The 15,609-nt window shown below is 43.2% G+C and overlaps 1 protein-coding gene across 4 annotated transcripts; it reads right to left on the bottom strand.

Annotated features, from left to right (window-relative positions):
- Positions 1-83: 83 nt before the first annotated feature.
- Positions 84-15,602, bottom strand: NKAPD1 (NKAP domain containing 1). Of its 4 annotated transcripts, XM_062197012.1 has the most exons (7): positions 15,494-15,602; positions 14,952-15,080; positions 13,709-13,785; positions 9,025-9,125; positions 6,251-6,400; positions 4,498-4,551; positions 84-2,301 (listed from the first exon to the last, which is right to left on the bottom strand). In XM_062197012.1, the coding sequence occupies exons 3-7, from the start codon at positions 13,775-13,777 to the stop codon at positions 1,800-1,802; spliced, it is 876 nt and encodes a 291-aa protein (XP_062052996.1). In that variant the 5' UTR covers positions 13,778-13,785; positions 14,952-15,080; positions 15,494-15,602; the 3' UTR covers positions 84-1,799. The 4 variants fall into 4 exon arrangements, with proteins under 4 accessions (XP_062052996.1, XP_062052997.1, XP_062052995.1 ...); XM_062197013.1 differs by lacking the exon at positions 14,952-15,080; XM_062197011.1 differs by lacking the exon at positions 15,494-15,602 and having other exon boundaries at positions 14,952-15,486.
- Between the last annotated feature and the right edge of the window lie 7 nt (positions 15,603-15,609).

Below are 15,609 nucleotides of genomic sequence, written 5' to 3'. Positions count from 1 at the left end.
CATCCAAAGCCATAGTTAAGGGGTTAGAAGAACCATCAAAGCCTTCACCTAAGGCACAGAAGAGAATTTGGCATTGAGAACAGTGAAGAACAGAAAACAGCTTTATTGCTTATACATGACCAAAAAGGTAAACATGACCCAAAAAAAAAAAACAGGCATGATGTGTGTTCCTTGGGAAAGGAGATAAACCTACTAGTATGGGAAGAGAAGACCAAGGTCCAAATAAAACTAGCTTCTTGGAGATGCCTTGTTCTACTGGCCCACTTTCCTGAGTCTGTGCTTAGAATCAGTAATACTCTTAGAAGCACATACAAAATGCTAAAAAAAATTACATGGCTAAAAACTTCCAAAAAAGATTTCATTTGCTCTAAGAGCAAAACGGTTGCTTTAGGTTAAGAGGTAGTAAGTAGACTCTTCTTCCCCCATTATTTCTCCATTAATCCCAAAGATAGAAATACATACCATGGAACATTGATAATTAAGTACCAAAATATTAATATTTCAAATAAATATCCCAAAAGGTAGCACCAGCCCATAATCAGGGGATACAAGGGATAGGGCACATCTGGCCAAAGATGTATTTTAAGACCAAGCACTTTATTAGATATCTATTTTGTAAAGAGAACAAATTTAGTAGGTTTTTTTTTTTTTTTTTACTTTTTAAAATTTATAAATATCACCTCATGGAATGCTGTCATAGTTGTATTCTATTGCTGGTGTCTTAAACAGTCATGCTACCATGAAGTAACTCTGTATTTCATAGGGAAAGTGAGGCCAGGTAGGTTAACTTACCTGCTCTAGAACTTAGAACAAGTTAGTGGCAGAACCAAGACCAAGAGTGAGTTTAGAAGCTTTTTACTTAGCCCATTAAGTGACAACCAGAAAAAAAAAAAAAAAACATGACAGTGTATGTCACTTGATCATTTCTCCTTTAACGAAACAATTCTACTTGTGTTCTGCCAGCCTTCTTTCAGGGATAGTTTGGTTAAAGAATAACGTAGTAGGGGTCACAGTACAGCAAATGGAAATCAAGTGGCCTCTAGTGCTTTAACTCTAAAGGCGGACTGGGAGGAAATGGTAGTGTCCCTGAGAAGCCTGTTTCATTTTGGAAATGATTCAACTTAGTTTCAGGGAAAATCTAAAGTTCAGTAATAAATTTAGAAATGAACAAGGAAGACAACATTTAGGTGGCAGTTGCTGCCCTGAATCCTGTTCAGCTGACAGAAAAATCCTAGTCCCTTCTAGAAACTGCAGTCTATGATTGTTACCATGAAGGGAAAAGGTACGTTGTTAGGTCCTCATTAAATAAACTGGACCATCCATACCTGTGGGGTCAAAATATACAAGGATCAAAGCACCTGGGGTGAAAACAGGTCAGCTGTGAAACCTGCTATACAAACAAAGCAAAATACTACCCACCACTGGTTCCATTCCACCTCTTGTTCCCAGCCGTGCATTTCCCCAAAGTCAACATTCTAACTGGTGTATACAGGTCATTATTGGATTCAGCTTTCTGGGCCTTTTAGTTTGGGATATATGTACTATACACTATATGTGATTAATTGCAAAAAAATAATCTCTTCCAGAAACCTTTGTAACACAATACCAGCGTCCCTATTTTCAAGAAAAGGGGATCAAGTTTTAACAGGCTAAAATAAAAAAGGAGGCTGTCAGAACACATATAGATGGCACAAAACAGCTGTGACCCCCCTGTACTGAATGAGTCACTGGCAAAACCCCAAGATGTTAAGAGCTGCAAGTATCCAGTCTCACTTGGGAAATGAGTATTTCTTTCCCATTTAGTCATCCTCTGAGCTCTCAGCAGATCTCTCATCTGTAGCCACTTTCCAATTTGTGCGTTTGTTTGTCCTCTGCTGTATTTCATTGTTAGCTACAGGGATGTGGACTTTATCTCCCCTTTTCCTTTTGGTTTTCTTAGTGTCTCTTTCCTCACTTTCTTCAGAACTACTAGATGCTGAGTCATCTGACTGGGAAGTGTCATTTTCTGCCTCAACTAAAGCAGGTTTTTTGAGAGACTTTTTCCTGGACTTCTTCTTGCGCTTATGTGGCTGCTTCCTCTTCTTGGTACTAGAAGCCCCAGCTTCTTCTGAGAATTCACTAGATGAATCTGCTGTTACATCTGTGGCTTCCTTTTTGCTTTTCTTCTGTTTTTTGTGTGACTTTTTTTTCTGCTTCTTTTTGTGGGATTTCTTTGACTTCTTGTGTTTGTGGGATTCGTGGGTTGATGATTTTACTTGGGGAGATGCTTTTTTCCCATTGGTAATATCTTGATGATCACTACTAATAAAAAATAAAAATTATATTTTAATATTCTGCATTATAGATAGGAAATTTAGGCTAGCACTTGAAGTTAAATCAAAATTTTGCCATAGTGTTGCTGTGAGACTTACCTTTTATTCTCTTTATTTGTGTTTCCTCATCTTCAAAAGGAAGATAACAATCCTAATCTGCCGTACTAAGTTACTGTATGGAATGAACAATAATTCCCTTATCCAGTTTTCACTTTCAGTGGTTTCAGTTAACTGTGGTCAAACGCAGTCCAAAAATATTAAGTGGGAAGTTCCAGAAGTATTCTAACAATGCATAAGTTTCCAATTACATGCCATTCTGAGTAGCAAGATGAACTACCACACTGTCTGGATCCAGTCCACACAACTCCAACCATTCCTTTGTCTAGTATATCTTCACTACACTACCCAACCATTAAGTGTTCTGTAGCCTTCTGGGTTAACAGACGGATTGTCCAGGATTAGCAGTAAATGGCCTCAAAGTGCAACAAGAGTTACGTTGGTGACCACATATACCAAAGAAAAAGTTAAAGTGCCTTTTCTTTTTTTTTTTTTTTGGACAGGCAGAGTTAGACAGAGAGACATTGGTTTACCCGCCAGGTGGCTGCTACAGCCAGTGCGCTGCGCCAATCTAAAGCCAGGAGCCAGGTGCTTCCTCCTGGTCTCCCATGGGATGCAGGGCCCAAGTACTTGGGCCATCCTCCACTGTACTCCCAGGCCACAGCAGAGAGCTGGATTGGAAGAGGAGCAACTGTGACAGAATCCGGCGCCCCAACGGGGACTAGAACCCGCGGTGCCGGCGCTGCAGGTAGAGGATTAGCCTAGTGAGCCATGGCGCCGGCCATAAAGTGCTTTCTTTAATTAATCATAGGGGGGCCAGCACTGTGGCATAGCGGGTAAAGCCTCTGCCTGCAGTGTAGGCATCCCATGTGGGTGCAGATTCGAGTCCTGGCTGCTCCACTTGTGATCCAGCTCTCTGTTATGGCCTGGGAAAGCAGAAGATGGCCCAAGTCCTTGGGCCCCTGCACCCACATGGAGACCCAGAGGAAGCTCCTGGTTTCAGATCGGCACAGCACCGGCCATTGCAGCCAACTGGAGAGTGAACCAGCAGATGGAAGACCTCTCTCCCTCTCTCTCTCTCTCTCTCTCTCTCTCTCTCTCTCTCTCTGCCTCTCCTCTCTTTGTGTAACTCTTTCAAATAAATAAATCTTTTTAAAAATTAATCATAGGTATGTATGTGTAGGAAAAAGCAGACTATAAAGTTCAGTACTATCCAGTTTCAGGTATCCACTGGTAGTTTTGGAAAGTAGCACCCACAGAGAAGGAGATAAAAACCAAAATGGGGGGCAAGTGTTTGCCTGGTGACTAGGAAGCTGGGTTGGAATGCCTGCATCGCTAGCTCTAAGTCCTGGCTCCACTCCCAGTTTCAGCTTCCTGCTAATGCACACCCTGCGAGTTAGGAGGTCATTGCTAAAGTAGTTGGATCCCTGCCACGCACACGAGACACGCAGACAAGACCGCAGATCGTGGCTTCAGCATGTCCCGGCCCAGGGCCATGTAGTCATTTGCAGAGAGAACCAGGAGATGGATGTTCTCCATCTGTCTCATCTTTGTCTCTCAAATAAAGAAATTTTTTAAAAAAATTTATAGACATGCCAAACATCAATTAGGGAAAAGAACAGTAAGAATTGGCCAGCGCCGTGGCTCAACAGGCTAATCCTCCGCCTTGCGGCGCCAGCACACCGGGTTCTAGTCCCGGTCGGGGCACCGATCCTGTCCCGGTTGCCCCTCTTCCAGGCCAGCTCTCTGCTGTGGCCAGGGAGTGCAGTGGAGGATGGCCCAAGTGCTTGGGCCCTGCACCCCATGGGAGACCAGGAGAAGCACCTGGCTCCTGCCATTGGAACAGCACGGTGCGCCGGCCGCAGCGCGCCAACCGCGGCGGCCATTGGAGGGTGAACCAACGGCAAAAGGAAGACCTTTCTCTCTGTCTCTCTCTCACTGTCCACACTGCCTGTCAAAAATAAAAAAAAAAAAAAAAAAAACAGTAAGAATCATCTCCCAACTAAATCACCTGTTGTTTCTCTAGCTCCATGTTCAATGGCAAATATTATATCCTTTCTAAAACTTAGGTTAACTTACAATACAGACTGTACTAATCAGTTTTTCTCAGTAAGCCTATTTGCCTTACCTGTCTGTTTCAAATTCTTCAGGGTATAACTCTTTATAACCACTGTGACCCCATCTGTAAGATGACACATTACATGTATTGTTAAACAATATATATTTCTGAAATTAAAATTAGATTTTGGAATGCCTGTATGCATACACACATACCTACAAAGCAAAGAAAATAGGTAACAGTAGAACTAAACCAACCTAGTTCAAACACAGCTTCATTTTCTTTACTGTATGCTACCATTCAAATAATTCCTCTGGGGGCCCAGCGCTGTGGCGCAGCGAATTAACGCCCTGGCCTCAAGTGCCGACATATGGGCGCCAGTTCAAGTCCCGGCTGCTCCACTTCCCATCCGGCTCTCTGATATGGCCTGGAGAAGCAGTACAAGATGGCCCAAGTCCTTGGGCCCCTGCACCCGCATGGGAAACCCGGAAGAAGCTCCTGGCTTTGGACTGGCACAGCTCTGGCCGTTGCAGCCAATTGGGGAGTGAACCAGCAGGTGGAAGACCTCTCTTTCACTCTCTGCCTCTCCTCTCTCTGTGTAACTGTGACTTTCAAATAAATAAATGTTTAAAAAAAACACACAACAGAATTCCTCTGTCCATTGATAAGAGAACTTCCATTCTCTTCCTTAAGAAACAATAAAGAACTCTTTTAAGATTTTACTCTTAAGTTGTGAGCACTCTTCCAAAAATACTTCATAATATAATGTTAAAATTCACTCTTGAAGTGTAATGCCTCAGCAAAGTGGCGCAGAGGGTTAACGCCCTGGCATGAGGCACCAGCACCCCATATGGGTGCCGGTTCAAGACCCGGCTGTTCCACTTCCGGTCCCGCTCTCTGCTATGGCCTGGGAAGGCAGTGGAGGATGGCCCCTGCACCCGCGTAGGAGACCTGGAGAAGGCTCCTGGCTCCTAGCTTCAGATCGGCGCAGCTCTGGCCATTGTGGGGAGTGAACCATCAGATGGAAGACACCTCTCTCTCTCTCTCTCTCTCTGCCTCTCTTCTCTCTGTGTAACTCTTTCAAATGAAAAATTCTTAAAAAAAAAAAAAAAAAAGTATAATGCCTCTCACCCATGACAACCATTAATCTGCTTTCTGTGTGGATTTGCTTATTCTGGACACATCACATAAATACAATCATACAGTATGTGGTCTTTAAGTCTGGCTTCTTATACTTAGCATCTTTTCAAGGTTCATCCATATTGCAGTATGTCCATCAGTACTTCATTCCTTTTACCACCAAATAATCCATTAAATAGATATTCCACATTTTGTTTAATCATCAGACATGTGTGTTTCCACTTTTTGGCCATTATGAATAATCCTGCTCTGAACACTTGTGTATAAATTTTTGTTAGGGTGGTTATTTTTTTTAAGATTTATTTTTATTTATTTGAAAGAACTACAGAGAGAGGTAGAGACAGAGGGAGAGAGGTCTTCCATCTGATGGTTCACTCCCCAGATGGCTGCAACGGCAGGAGCTGCGCCGATCCGAATCCAGGAGCCAGGAGCTTCCTCTGGGTCTCCCACGTGAGTGCAGGGGCCCAAGGACTTGGGCCATTTTCTACTGCTTTCCCAGGCCATAGCAGAAATGGGAAGAGGAGCAGCTGGGACTAGAACCAATGCCCATGTAAGATGCTGGCACTTTAGGCCAGAGCGTTAACCCACTGCACAACAGCACCAGGCCCAACAATTTAATTTTTGACAAGTACACGTTTTCAAGGCAAATATCATTCATGGTCACAGGAATTCAGTTACAAACCTGTCTGGCATGTTAGCTTCATAATCATATAACTTCTTGTTCCAGGATTTAGCCTTAAGAAAATCATCTTCCAGTGTCCCAGAAATTTCATTCTTTGGCTTCCAATAATCTCTTTGACTTTCTTCATCAAAGCCATCACTACGCATCCGGCTATAAGAGAAAGCAGAATGTTTAAATTAGATTTGAAAGCAATTTGTGAGGGAATTTTAAAGAACATCATACACAAAACCCATAGAACAGGGGCCGGTGCTGTGGCATACACAAAACCCTTAACAGTGCCAGCATCCCATATAGGTGCTGGTTCAAATTCCAGCTGTTCCACTTCCGATCTAGCTCTCTGTTATGGCCTGGGAAAGCAGAAGATGGCCCAAGTGCTTGGGCCGCCGCACCCACGTGGGAGACCCGGAAGAAACTCTGGCACCTGGCTTCGGATTGGCACAGCTCCAACTGTTGTGGCTAATTGGGGAGTGAACCAGCAGATGGAAGACCTCTCTCTTTCTCTCTGCCTCTTCTGCTCTCTCTGTGTAACTCTTTTTTTTTTTTTAATTTATTCATTTATTTGAAAGTCAAGAGTTACACAGGGAAAGAGAGAGAGAAAGAGGTCTTCCATCTTCCATTTATTTATATAAATAAATATTTTTTAAAAAAATTCAAAGAACAAGCTGAGGTGAGAACAAATAACCTGATACTTACTATTAAAAAAAACAAACCAACAACTTGTAACACACATTATTTCTTCCTGTCTATACATTTGTAAAGTCCAATGGAAAAACAATCGGACCGCTACTACTCATCCTAATGTAGGGTACAGATGAAATCAGTTCTGGATTATGTCATACTGTGACTCACTCACTGGTTCTCAACTGGAAGAGAATACAAGGAGGGAAACAGCACAGTCACCACTGGGAACACCACAAACTACCCTAGAGATTCTGAAATACACCTCCCTTTCCAACAAACCAGCAACTAGCAGTAGCGAGGTCACTGAAATGGGAACAAGGCCTTACCAGGCTACTAACCTGACAGCAAGTCAGTTAATCAGTTACCAAAATGCTTAAAGGCCTCCTATATTCTGGGCACTGTTCTAATACAAATGTAATAGCTAATGAGACGCTCAAAATCCCTGCCCCTAAAGAGACTGTCTTATGTTTTAAAGATTTATTTACTTTTTATTTGTCAAATAAAGAAACAATTATTAAAAATATGTATTCACCATGAAAGACATTAATAAGAGTCGAGTCTAGAAGAACAGTCATTGAGCCAGTGTTGTGGCACAGTGGATTAAGCTGCCGCCTGCAACACCAGCATCCCATGTGAGTGCTGGTTCAAGTCTCGGCTGCACCACTTCCAATCTAGCTCCCTGCTAATGTACCTGGGAAACAGTGGAAGATGGCCCAAGTACTTGGGTCCCTGATATCCACATGGGAGACCCAGATGGAGTTCCTGGCTCCTGGCTTTGGCTTGGGCCAGGTTATTGTGGCCATATAGGGAGTAAACTGGCAGATTGAAGATCTCTTTTTCTCCTTTCACTCTGCCTTTCAAACAAATAAATCTTTAAAAAAACAAAAAAGCAATCATTTTGTTTCTGAAAATGTTACTTAAATAACCAATACAAAACAAATCATCTGTAGTACTTCTAAATTCTCAAAGGACCACCTTCAAAAAGAAAAATAGGGTGGGCATTGTGGCACAGTGGATTAAGGTGCTGCTTGGAATGCCTGCATTCCATTACTGGAGTGGCAGTTCAAGTCATGCTACTCTACTTCCAATCCAGCTTCCTGTTAATGCAACCTGGAAAGCAGCAGATGGTAGCTCAAGTGCTTGAGCCCCTGCCACCCATATGGGAGACCTGGATGGAGTTCCAGGCTCCTGGCTTCAGCCCAGCCCAGACCTGGCTGTGGAGGGCACTAAAGAGGTAAATGAGCAAATGGAAGATTCTCTCTCTCTCCCACCCGCCATCCCCCCTTGCCTTGCAGTTGCTTTGCCTTTCAAGTAGATGAAATGAAAGAAAGAAAGAAAAAATACTTGAAAGGTATTTATGTTGAGACTGCCTTGTTTACATACACCCTAAATACAGGTCTGAAGCCATTCACACAGCCAGTGATATATTAAATCTATACATCCTGCAGACAAACATATGCTCTTTAAATATCTCACTATTAACTAATTATTTCCTTGGATGGCTTTAGAAATCAGGATTATTACTTGCTACTCATTACTTGATACATCTACTTTCCTACATTTAAAGGCAGAGGAGGGCCAAGAGATATTTCCAATTACATGAAAATTCCTGTACCTCCACAGTAAGAGATGGCCAAGCCTGCATAATATTTCATATTCACATTCAAAATTATTAAGGATATGGAAAAGGCTGTCAACCTGGCAGTAAGTTGATGGAGTAAAGAAAAAGCTTAAAGAATGAAAGACTAATAGAAAAAAGGAATGACTCATCAATTAAGTGACTGTAAGAGTTTAACAAAATTTTAAGTTATAAGCTGTTAGGCAAAATCAGAATACACAGAACTCTGGGCATTTTCACCTGTTCAAGTCAGAATTTTTAAATTCTCCATTGCAGATCAAGTACAATGATTGCAGTCATATATTTCATAGTCATTATCTCTTTATGTTTGGGTCTAAATGAATGAAACCAGGAAGGCTTAAGGACTCACAGAACTGAATTCATCTATCCTTAACATACCAAAATGTTTTTTTAAAAAAGTGGACAATTCTGAAAAAGATGAGCTTTATTTTGGTTCTCAGAGCTGCAACTTCACCTTGAACTGCTGGGCAACATTTTCCTTTTGGTCCCCTGATAAGCATCTTCCATCTGTTTCTCTAGTTCTCTTATTTTCCACATATCTGATTCCTCCTGAATCTAGATTAAAAAAAAAAAAAGAAACAAAATAAATTATTAAAACTTGAATTCACATTACAGAAAAGTAATTGAAAATACAGTCTGGACTAATTTTGGGGTTACAGACTAGGCTATGACCAGGGACCAAGAAAACAAATTATGGTTTCGGTGGGAAGTGTTAAACAATCCAACCAAGTAAATCTCAAATATGTAGATTTCTATGCCAATAAAACTTTTTAACATCTGCATAGACACACTTGTCACCTTATTAATGATAATCCTACAAGTTTTTAAAACACAATATGATTTTAATTGTATCTTCTCAAATGAACCTCAAGCAATCACAGGAAGAAAGTAAAACAATACCATTATTATGTTTTTACTGACAAGAAACAAAGCTCAGAGATTCTGAAGTCACAAAATGAATTTAAGGACAGGTCTTTACACTCTAAGTCTCTTTTCACATTATAATTTTTGTTAAAACCAACCTAAAACAAACAACATGGTTGCTACAGAATTTCCTGAAAAAGTCTACTGTTGTGCAAAGAACAATACATTTATTTCTGAGTTCTCCTGCATAACTGTATTAAACCTGTGCTAGATTTGCCTTTTTTAGCTACTACTTTCAAATCTAACCTTACAAGTAGTAGTGATTAACACAAATGAACAGGCAGGTTTAAGAGTTCAGCTGGGGCAGTTGCCGGGGCTCACTTGGTTAATCCTCCACTTGAGGCGCCAGCATCCCATATGGGCGCCGGGTTCTAGTCCCAGTTGCTCCTCTTCCAGTTTAGCTCTCTGCTGTGGCCCGGGAGGGCAGTGGAGGATGGCCCAAGTGCTTAGGCCCCTGCACCCACATGGGAGACCAGGAAGAAACACTTGGCTCCTGGCTTCAGATCAGGGCAGCACTGGCCGTGGCGGCCATTTGGGGAGTGAACCAAAGGAAAGAAGACCTTTCTCTCTGTCTCTCTCTCTCTCACTGTCTATAACTCTACCTGTCAAATAAAAAAAAATTAAAAAAAAAAAAAAAAAGAGTTCAGCTTTCACCTACAATCTGCACCTCAGATGATTAAGACGGTAATTTTATTTATGATCAAACCAATAGTAGTACAGTTCGCTGTCAAAAACTAAACACGGGGTCCTCACCTGCTTTTCATTACACATGCTCTTCTAGATGGCTACATCTATTCTCATGACCTCTATCCTCTACCCAGCAGGAATCTATCCAACCCCAACTTTTCTCCTTTCCTTCAACTCTGAATTTTTTTGTTTGGACATCCTATAAATCTCTATCAACATGTTCAAAACCAAACTCATTACCATTCTCATCACATTGTTTTTTGTTCTTGTTGTTCCCTATCCCAACAGATGATCACCATCTACACAGGCACACAAATGTGGTTTTATTTGATTCCCTTCTTGTCATTATCATCTAATCAGTCACCAAATTTTTTAGATTCTGTCTCCTAAATTTCCCATCTCTATTGCCACTACTTTCATGCAAACTCTATCATCTTTCACCTGGAACTTTGTAATAGCCTCCTAATTGGTCTCCCTTACTGTTTCTCCTCATCTAATCTATTCCCTACCCTGTAAAAAAATAAAAATTAATAATTCTAAAATACAAATATTGGGGCTGACATCAGGTTAAGTCACTGCCTGCAACACTGGCATCCCATATGAGCTCTGGTTCAAATCCTGGGTGATCTACTTCTGTTCTAGTTCCCTGCTGAGAAAGCAGCAGCAGATGGCCCAAGTGCTTGGGCCCCTGCCACTCACATGGGAGACCAGCCTGGCCCCGTGGAACCCATTCGGACCATTTGGAGAATAAACCAGAGGATGGAAGATCTCTCTTTTCCCCTCTAATTATGCCTTTCAAATAAATAAATCTAAAAAAAATTTAAAACACAAATATGATGTTGCCACATACTGCTTAAGAACATTTATGTCTTCTTTATTGCCTACAGGAAAAGTCAAATCTTCAAGCATCACAATCTAACTATAATTCACCTCTTGGGCCTTATCTTCTGCCACTAATATCTAACTCTCCCTACTTTCTGGATGGAGAGAATTTCTTGGCATGCCACATTCTTTACTGTTGCCATATTTAGTGCATGATACTCTCTGTCTGGAATGAACCTCAATATTTGATAAACTAATATCCATCCATGAAGAAACAGTTTAAGTATTAGCAGCTTGGGGTAGGCATTTGGCATGCCTGGTTTGAGTCCTGACTCTACTACTTTTTTTTGTTTTGTTCTGTTTTAAAGATTTATTTATTTATTTGAAAGGCAGAGTTACACAGAGAGAGAAGGAAAGGCAGAGAGAAAGAGAGGCCTTCCATCCACGGATGCATTCCCTAATGCACAGGCCACAATGAGTGGAGCTGCACCAATCCAAAGCCAGGAGCAGGAGTTTCTTCTTGGTCTCCCACGTGGGTGCAGGGGCCAAGGACTTAGGCCATCTTCTACTGCCCTCCCAGGAAATAGCAGAGAGCTGGATCTGAAGTGGAGCAGCCGAGACTTGAACTGGCACCTATATGGGATGCTGGCACTGCAGGTGGTGGCTTTACCCACTACACCACAGCGCTGGCCCTCTCCTCTGCTTCTGATCCAGCTGTCTGCTAATGGGCACTCTGGGAGGCAGCAGGTTATGGCCAAAGCACATGGAGACCTGGACTGAGTTTCAGGCTCCTGGCTTCAGTCTGGCCCAATCCAGGCTGTTGCAAGCATTCGGGGAGTGAACACATGGATGGAAGAACTCTCACTATTTGTCTCTATGCCTTAAGACAATAATAATAATAACTTTTTAAATATCAGCAGCTCAGGGTTGGCACTATGGCACAAGTTAATCCTCTACCTGCAGTGCCGGCATCCCATATGGGCGCCAGTTCTAGTCCCGGCTGCTCCTCTTCCAATCCGGCTCTCTGCTATGGCCTAGAAATGCAGTAGAAGATGGCTCAAGCACTAGGGCCCCTGTACCCGCAAGGGAGACTCGGAAGAAGGTCCTGGCTCCTGGCTTCAGATTGGCTCAGCTCCAGCCATTGTGGCCATTTGGGGAGTGAACCAGTGGATGGAAGACCTTTGTCTCTCCTCACTGTCTGTAATTGTACCTCTCAAGTAAATAAAGTCTTTAAAAAAAAAATGCGCAGCTCAAATCACCCATCTTGTGAAAGCGTCTCATGTTCTTTCTTTTTTACTTACTTAGAGGCAGAAACACAAGCAGACAAAAAGAGAGCTCCAGGGTGGATGCTGTGGTGCAATGAGTTAGGCTGCTGGTTAGAACACCAGCAATCCATAATCGGAGTGCTACATCAAGTCTCAGCACCTCCAATTCTGATCCAGTTTCTTTTAAGAAAAAAAAATTATTTATTCGAAAAGCAGAAAAAAAGAAAGAGGGAGAAACAGAGAGGTAGAGAGATCTATCATTTGCTGGTTCACTCCCCAAATGGCCGTAATGGCCGAACTGAACCAACCCAAAGCCAGGAGCCTGCCTTCCCAGGTACATTACCAGGGAGGTGGATCGAAAGTAAAGCAGTTGGGACGAGAACCATTATCCATAGCCACAACACCGGTCCCCTGATCTTTTTTTTTTTTTTTTTTTTTTTTTTGACAGGCAGAGTTAGACAGTGAGAGAGAGAGAGAGAGCAAGAGAAAGGTCTTCCTTCCGATGGTTCACCCCCCAAAGGCCGCTACGGCCGGAGCACTGCGCCGATCCGAAGCCAGGAGCCAGGTGCTTCTCCTGGTCTCCCATGCGGGTGCAGGGCCCAAGCACTTGGGCCATCCTCCACTGCACTCCCGGGCCACAGCAGAGAGCTGGACTGGAAGAGGAGCAACTGGGACAGAACCCGGTGCCCCAACTGGGACTAGAACCCAGGGTGCCAGTGCTGCAGGCGGAGGATTAGCCAAGTGAGCCACGGCACCGGCCAAGGTCCCCTAATCTAACTTCTTACTAATGCATCCAAGGAGGCAGCAGATAATGGCCCCTCCACGCAATGGGAAAATCCTGGCTGTTGCAGGCATTTGAGGAGTAAAACAGATAGAAGATATCAGTGTGTGTGTCTGTCGCCCTTTCAAATAGATGAAAATTTAAAAGAGAAAGAGAGAGAGAGCATGAGCGAGAGCACGTGCTCCCATCTACTAGTTCATTCTCCAAATGCCCTCAATTGCCAGAGCTGGGTCAGGTTGAAGCCAAGAGCTGGGAACACAGTCCAGGTCACCCACGTGGGGATAGAACCCGATTAGTTGAGCCATTGTCACTGCCTCCCAGGGTCTGCATTGGCACAAAGCTGGAGTCAAGAGCTGCAATTAGACACTGAACCCAGATACTCTAATGTGGGTCACAGGTGTCTCAACAGCTAGGCTATATGCTTGCTCCCTGTGCAATCTTTTCGACTTCCCCAACACAGATTTCCTTATTCCTTCCTTGGTACTCTAAAGTACTTTGCAGCTGTCTCTACTATATAATACTTATGAAACTATTTTTATCTATTTAAGTAGATAATAAATTGTTCATTCACTTTGGACTCCCCAACTGTATCAAAACAATCCTTGTCACACTGTATGATCTCCATAAGTGTTGAGGAATCACTGGGTTGTACCTCCCACCTTATTGTGAGCATCTGTGTGCCGGATGACATTCCTCAGGAGGACTTTCCCCAAAGGAACCCGGGACATTCTTCAATCTGAAATGAGTCAATAGATAACACTTAGTAAGTATTTCCTTTACTTTACTACCATTGCTTTTATTAAATTGCATAAAGAAGCATGAGGTAAAGCAAAGAACATTGGACTAGAAGTCAGAGGAATAGTTTTTCCTTTACCATTAAAGGGGGAAATAGCCTGTAATGTGAGGATGAAAGAAGATAACATACATTAAAGTTCTTTGAACAAGACTGCACAAAATTAAGCACCTTTTATTTAATCCTCATAACTCTATTTCATATTAGGCAAATACAGTCATCCCTCAATATTCATGGAAACTGGTTCTGGGACCACCACCACCCCTAACTCCCCACCCATAGATACCAAAATCCGTGTATGCTCAAATCCCTTATGCAAGGGTACTTCAAAAAGTTCATGGAAAATTGAATTAAAAGGTATGTCTACTTTGGTAGAAAAAATATTTGAAATCAATGTAGTTTTTTTACAATATACATTCTTCATGAACTCTTTAAAGAACCCCTCATATGCATGGATTTCTTTTTTTTTTTTTTTGGCAACAAAGTAAACTTACCTTTTAATTCGATTTTCCACTAACTTTCTGAAGTACTTTCATATAAAATGGCATAGTATTTGCATTTAACCTATGACATCTCCTGTAGGCTTTAGAGCATCTCTAGATTTCTTCTAATTCCTAATACAACATAAACGCCATGGAAATCATTATCATGCTATACTGTTTAGGGAATAATGAGAATAAAAGTCAGTACAGACAATTTTTCCCCCCAAATATTTTCATCCTGCTGTCCCTTGAATCTGAGAATGCAGAAACCGGTACCAAAGGCCAAATGTATAATTTCTCCATTCTTATCTTCTAGATGAAACTCCCTTCAAGTTCTAACTTGCCTCCTCATGCAAACGACTATATATCAATGTCCAGATCAGATGTCAAATCTGGAACCCCAAAGTTTGCAATGAAGTAACACCCAGATTCGATAGCGTCAGGAACTACTACTACAATTACAGAAACTGATGCCTTTTAGGCATCAAATGCAAGATGACCGAAATTTCTCCATGCGGGGCATCGCCATTCCTATTTTGTACAGAAGTTTCCGAAAACTAGATTAACAAGCATATTCACGTGTGTGGTCACCAGGGGTTTTGTGCGGCCACCCCAACGCTCACTCACCCCTCGATCCTGAGGTAATCAGGCATCTTGTTAGTGTGAGGCGAAGAACCACTCCATTACAAGATCTCCTCCGACCCAGGAAGCCAAGGAGTCAGGGCTCAAAGGCAGCTCTGCAGCTTCACCCGAGTCCTTCGTGAAAACGGAGCCTTCCCACCGGTTCCTCTGCCCTCACCCGCGGCCCAGGCCACGGCTGCCTCGCCCCAGCCCAGCCCGACGGGCAGATGTCTCTCCTGGCTGAGGCCGGAGGCTGCGCCGGCGCGGAACCCGGGCATCGCCCGCTGACGCCCCGCGGGAACGGACACCGGGGGTTGGGTTTCACTCCCCAGGAAAGGAGAGGGACGTTTTGGAGTGGTACGACCTTCCGTTGGGCCCCAGGAAGTGTCTACGGGGCCTGACGGGGCCTTTGGGGTTTCCAGGTGGAAGACAGAGAAAACACCCCCATCTTTGTCACCGGGATCCCTGTCCCCCAGCGGCCTTGGAGCTCCCGGTGACTCGCCCTACAAACTCCCTCCCCACACAAATACACACAAACACACCCATACCGTGCGCCGCAGCCTCGCGTGGCGGGGGTGGGGGGGAGGGGGCGGTCTGGGAGAAAAAGGAGGGGGCTTCCCTTTCAGGCCGGAAGCCGTGCTCGGGAGAAAGTCTTCCCACCATC

This window comes from Lepus europaeus, chromosome 7, assembly GCF_033115175.1.
Source record: "Lepus europaeus isolate LE1 chromosome 7, mLepTim1.pri, whole genome shotgun sequence".
Classification (NCBI taxonomy): Eukaryota; Metazoa; Chordata; class Mammalia; order Lagomorpha; family Leporidae; genus Lepus; species Lepus europaeus.
Note: the sequence above shows the minus strand (reverse complement) of the source record. Positions and strands in the feature narration are given on the sequence as shown.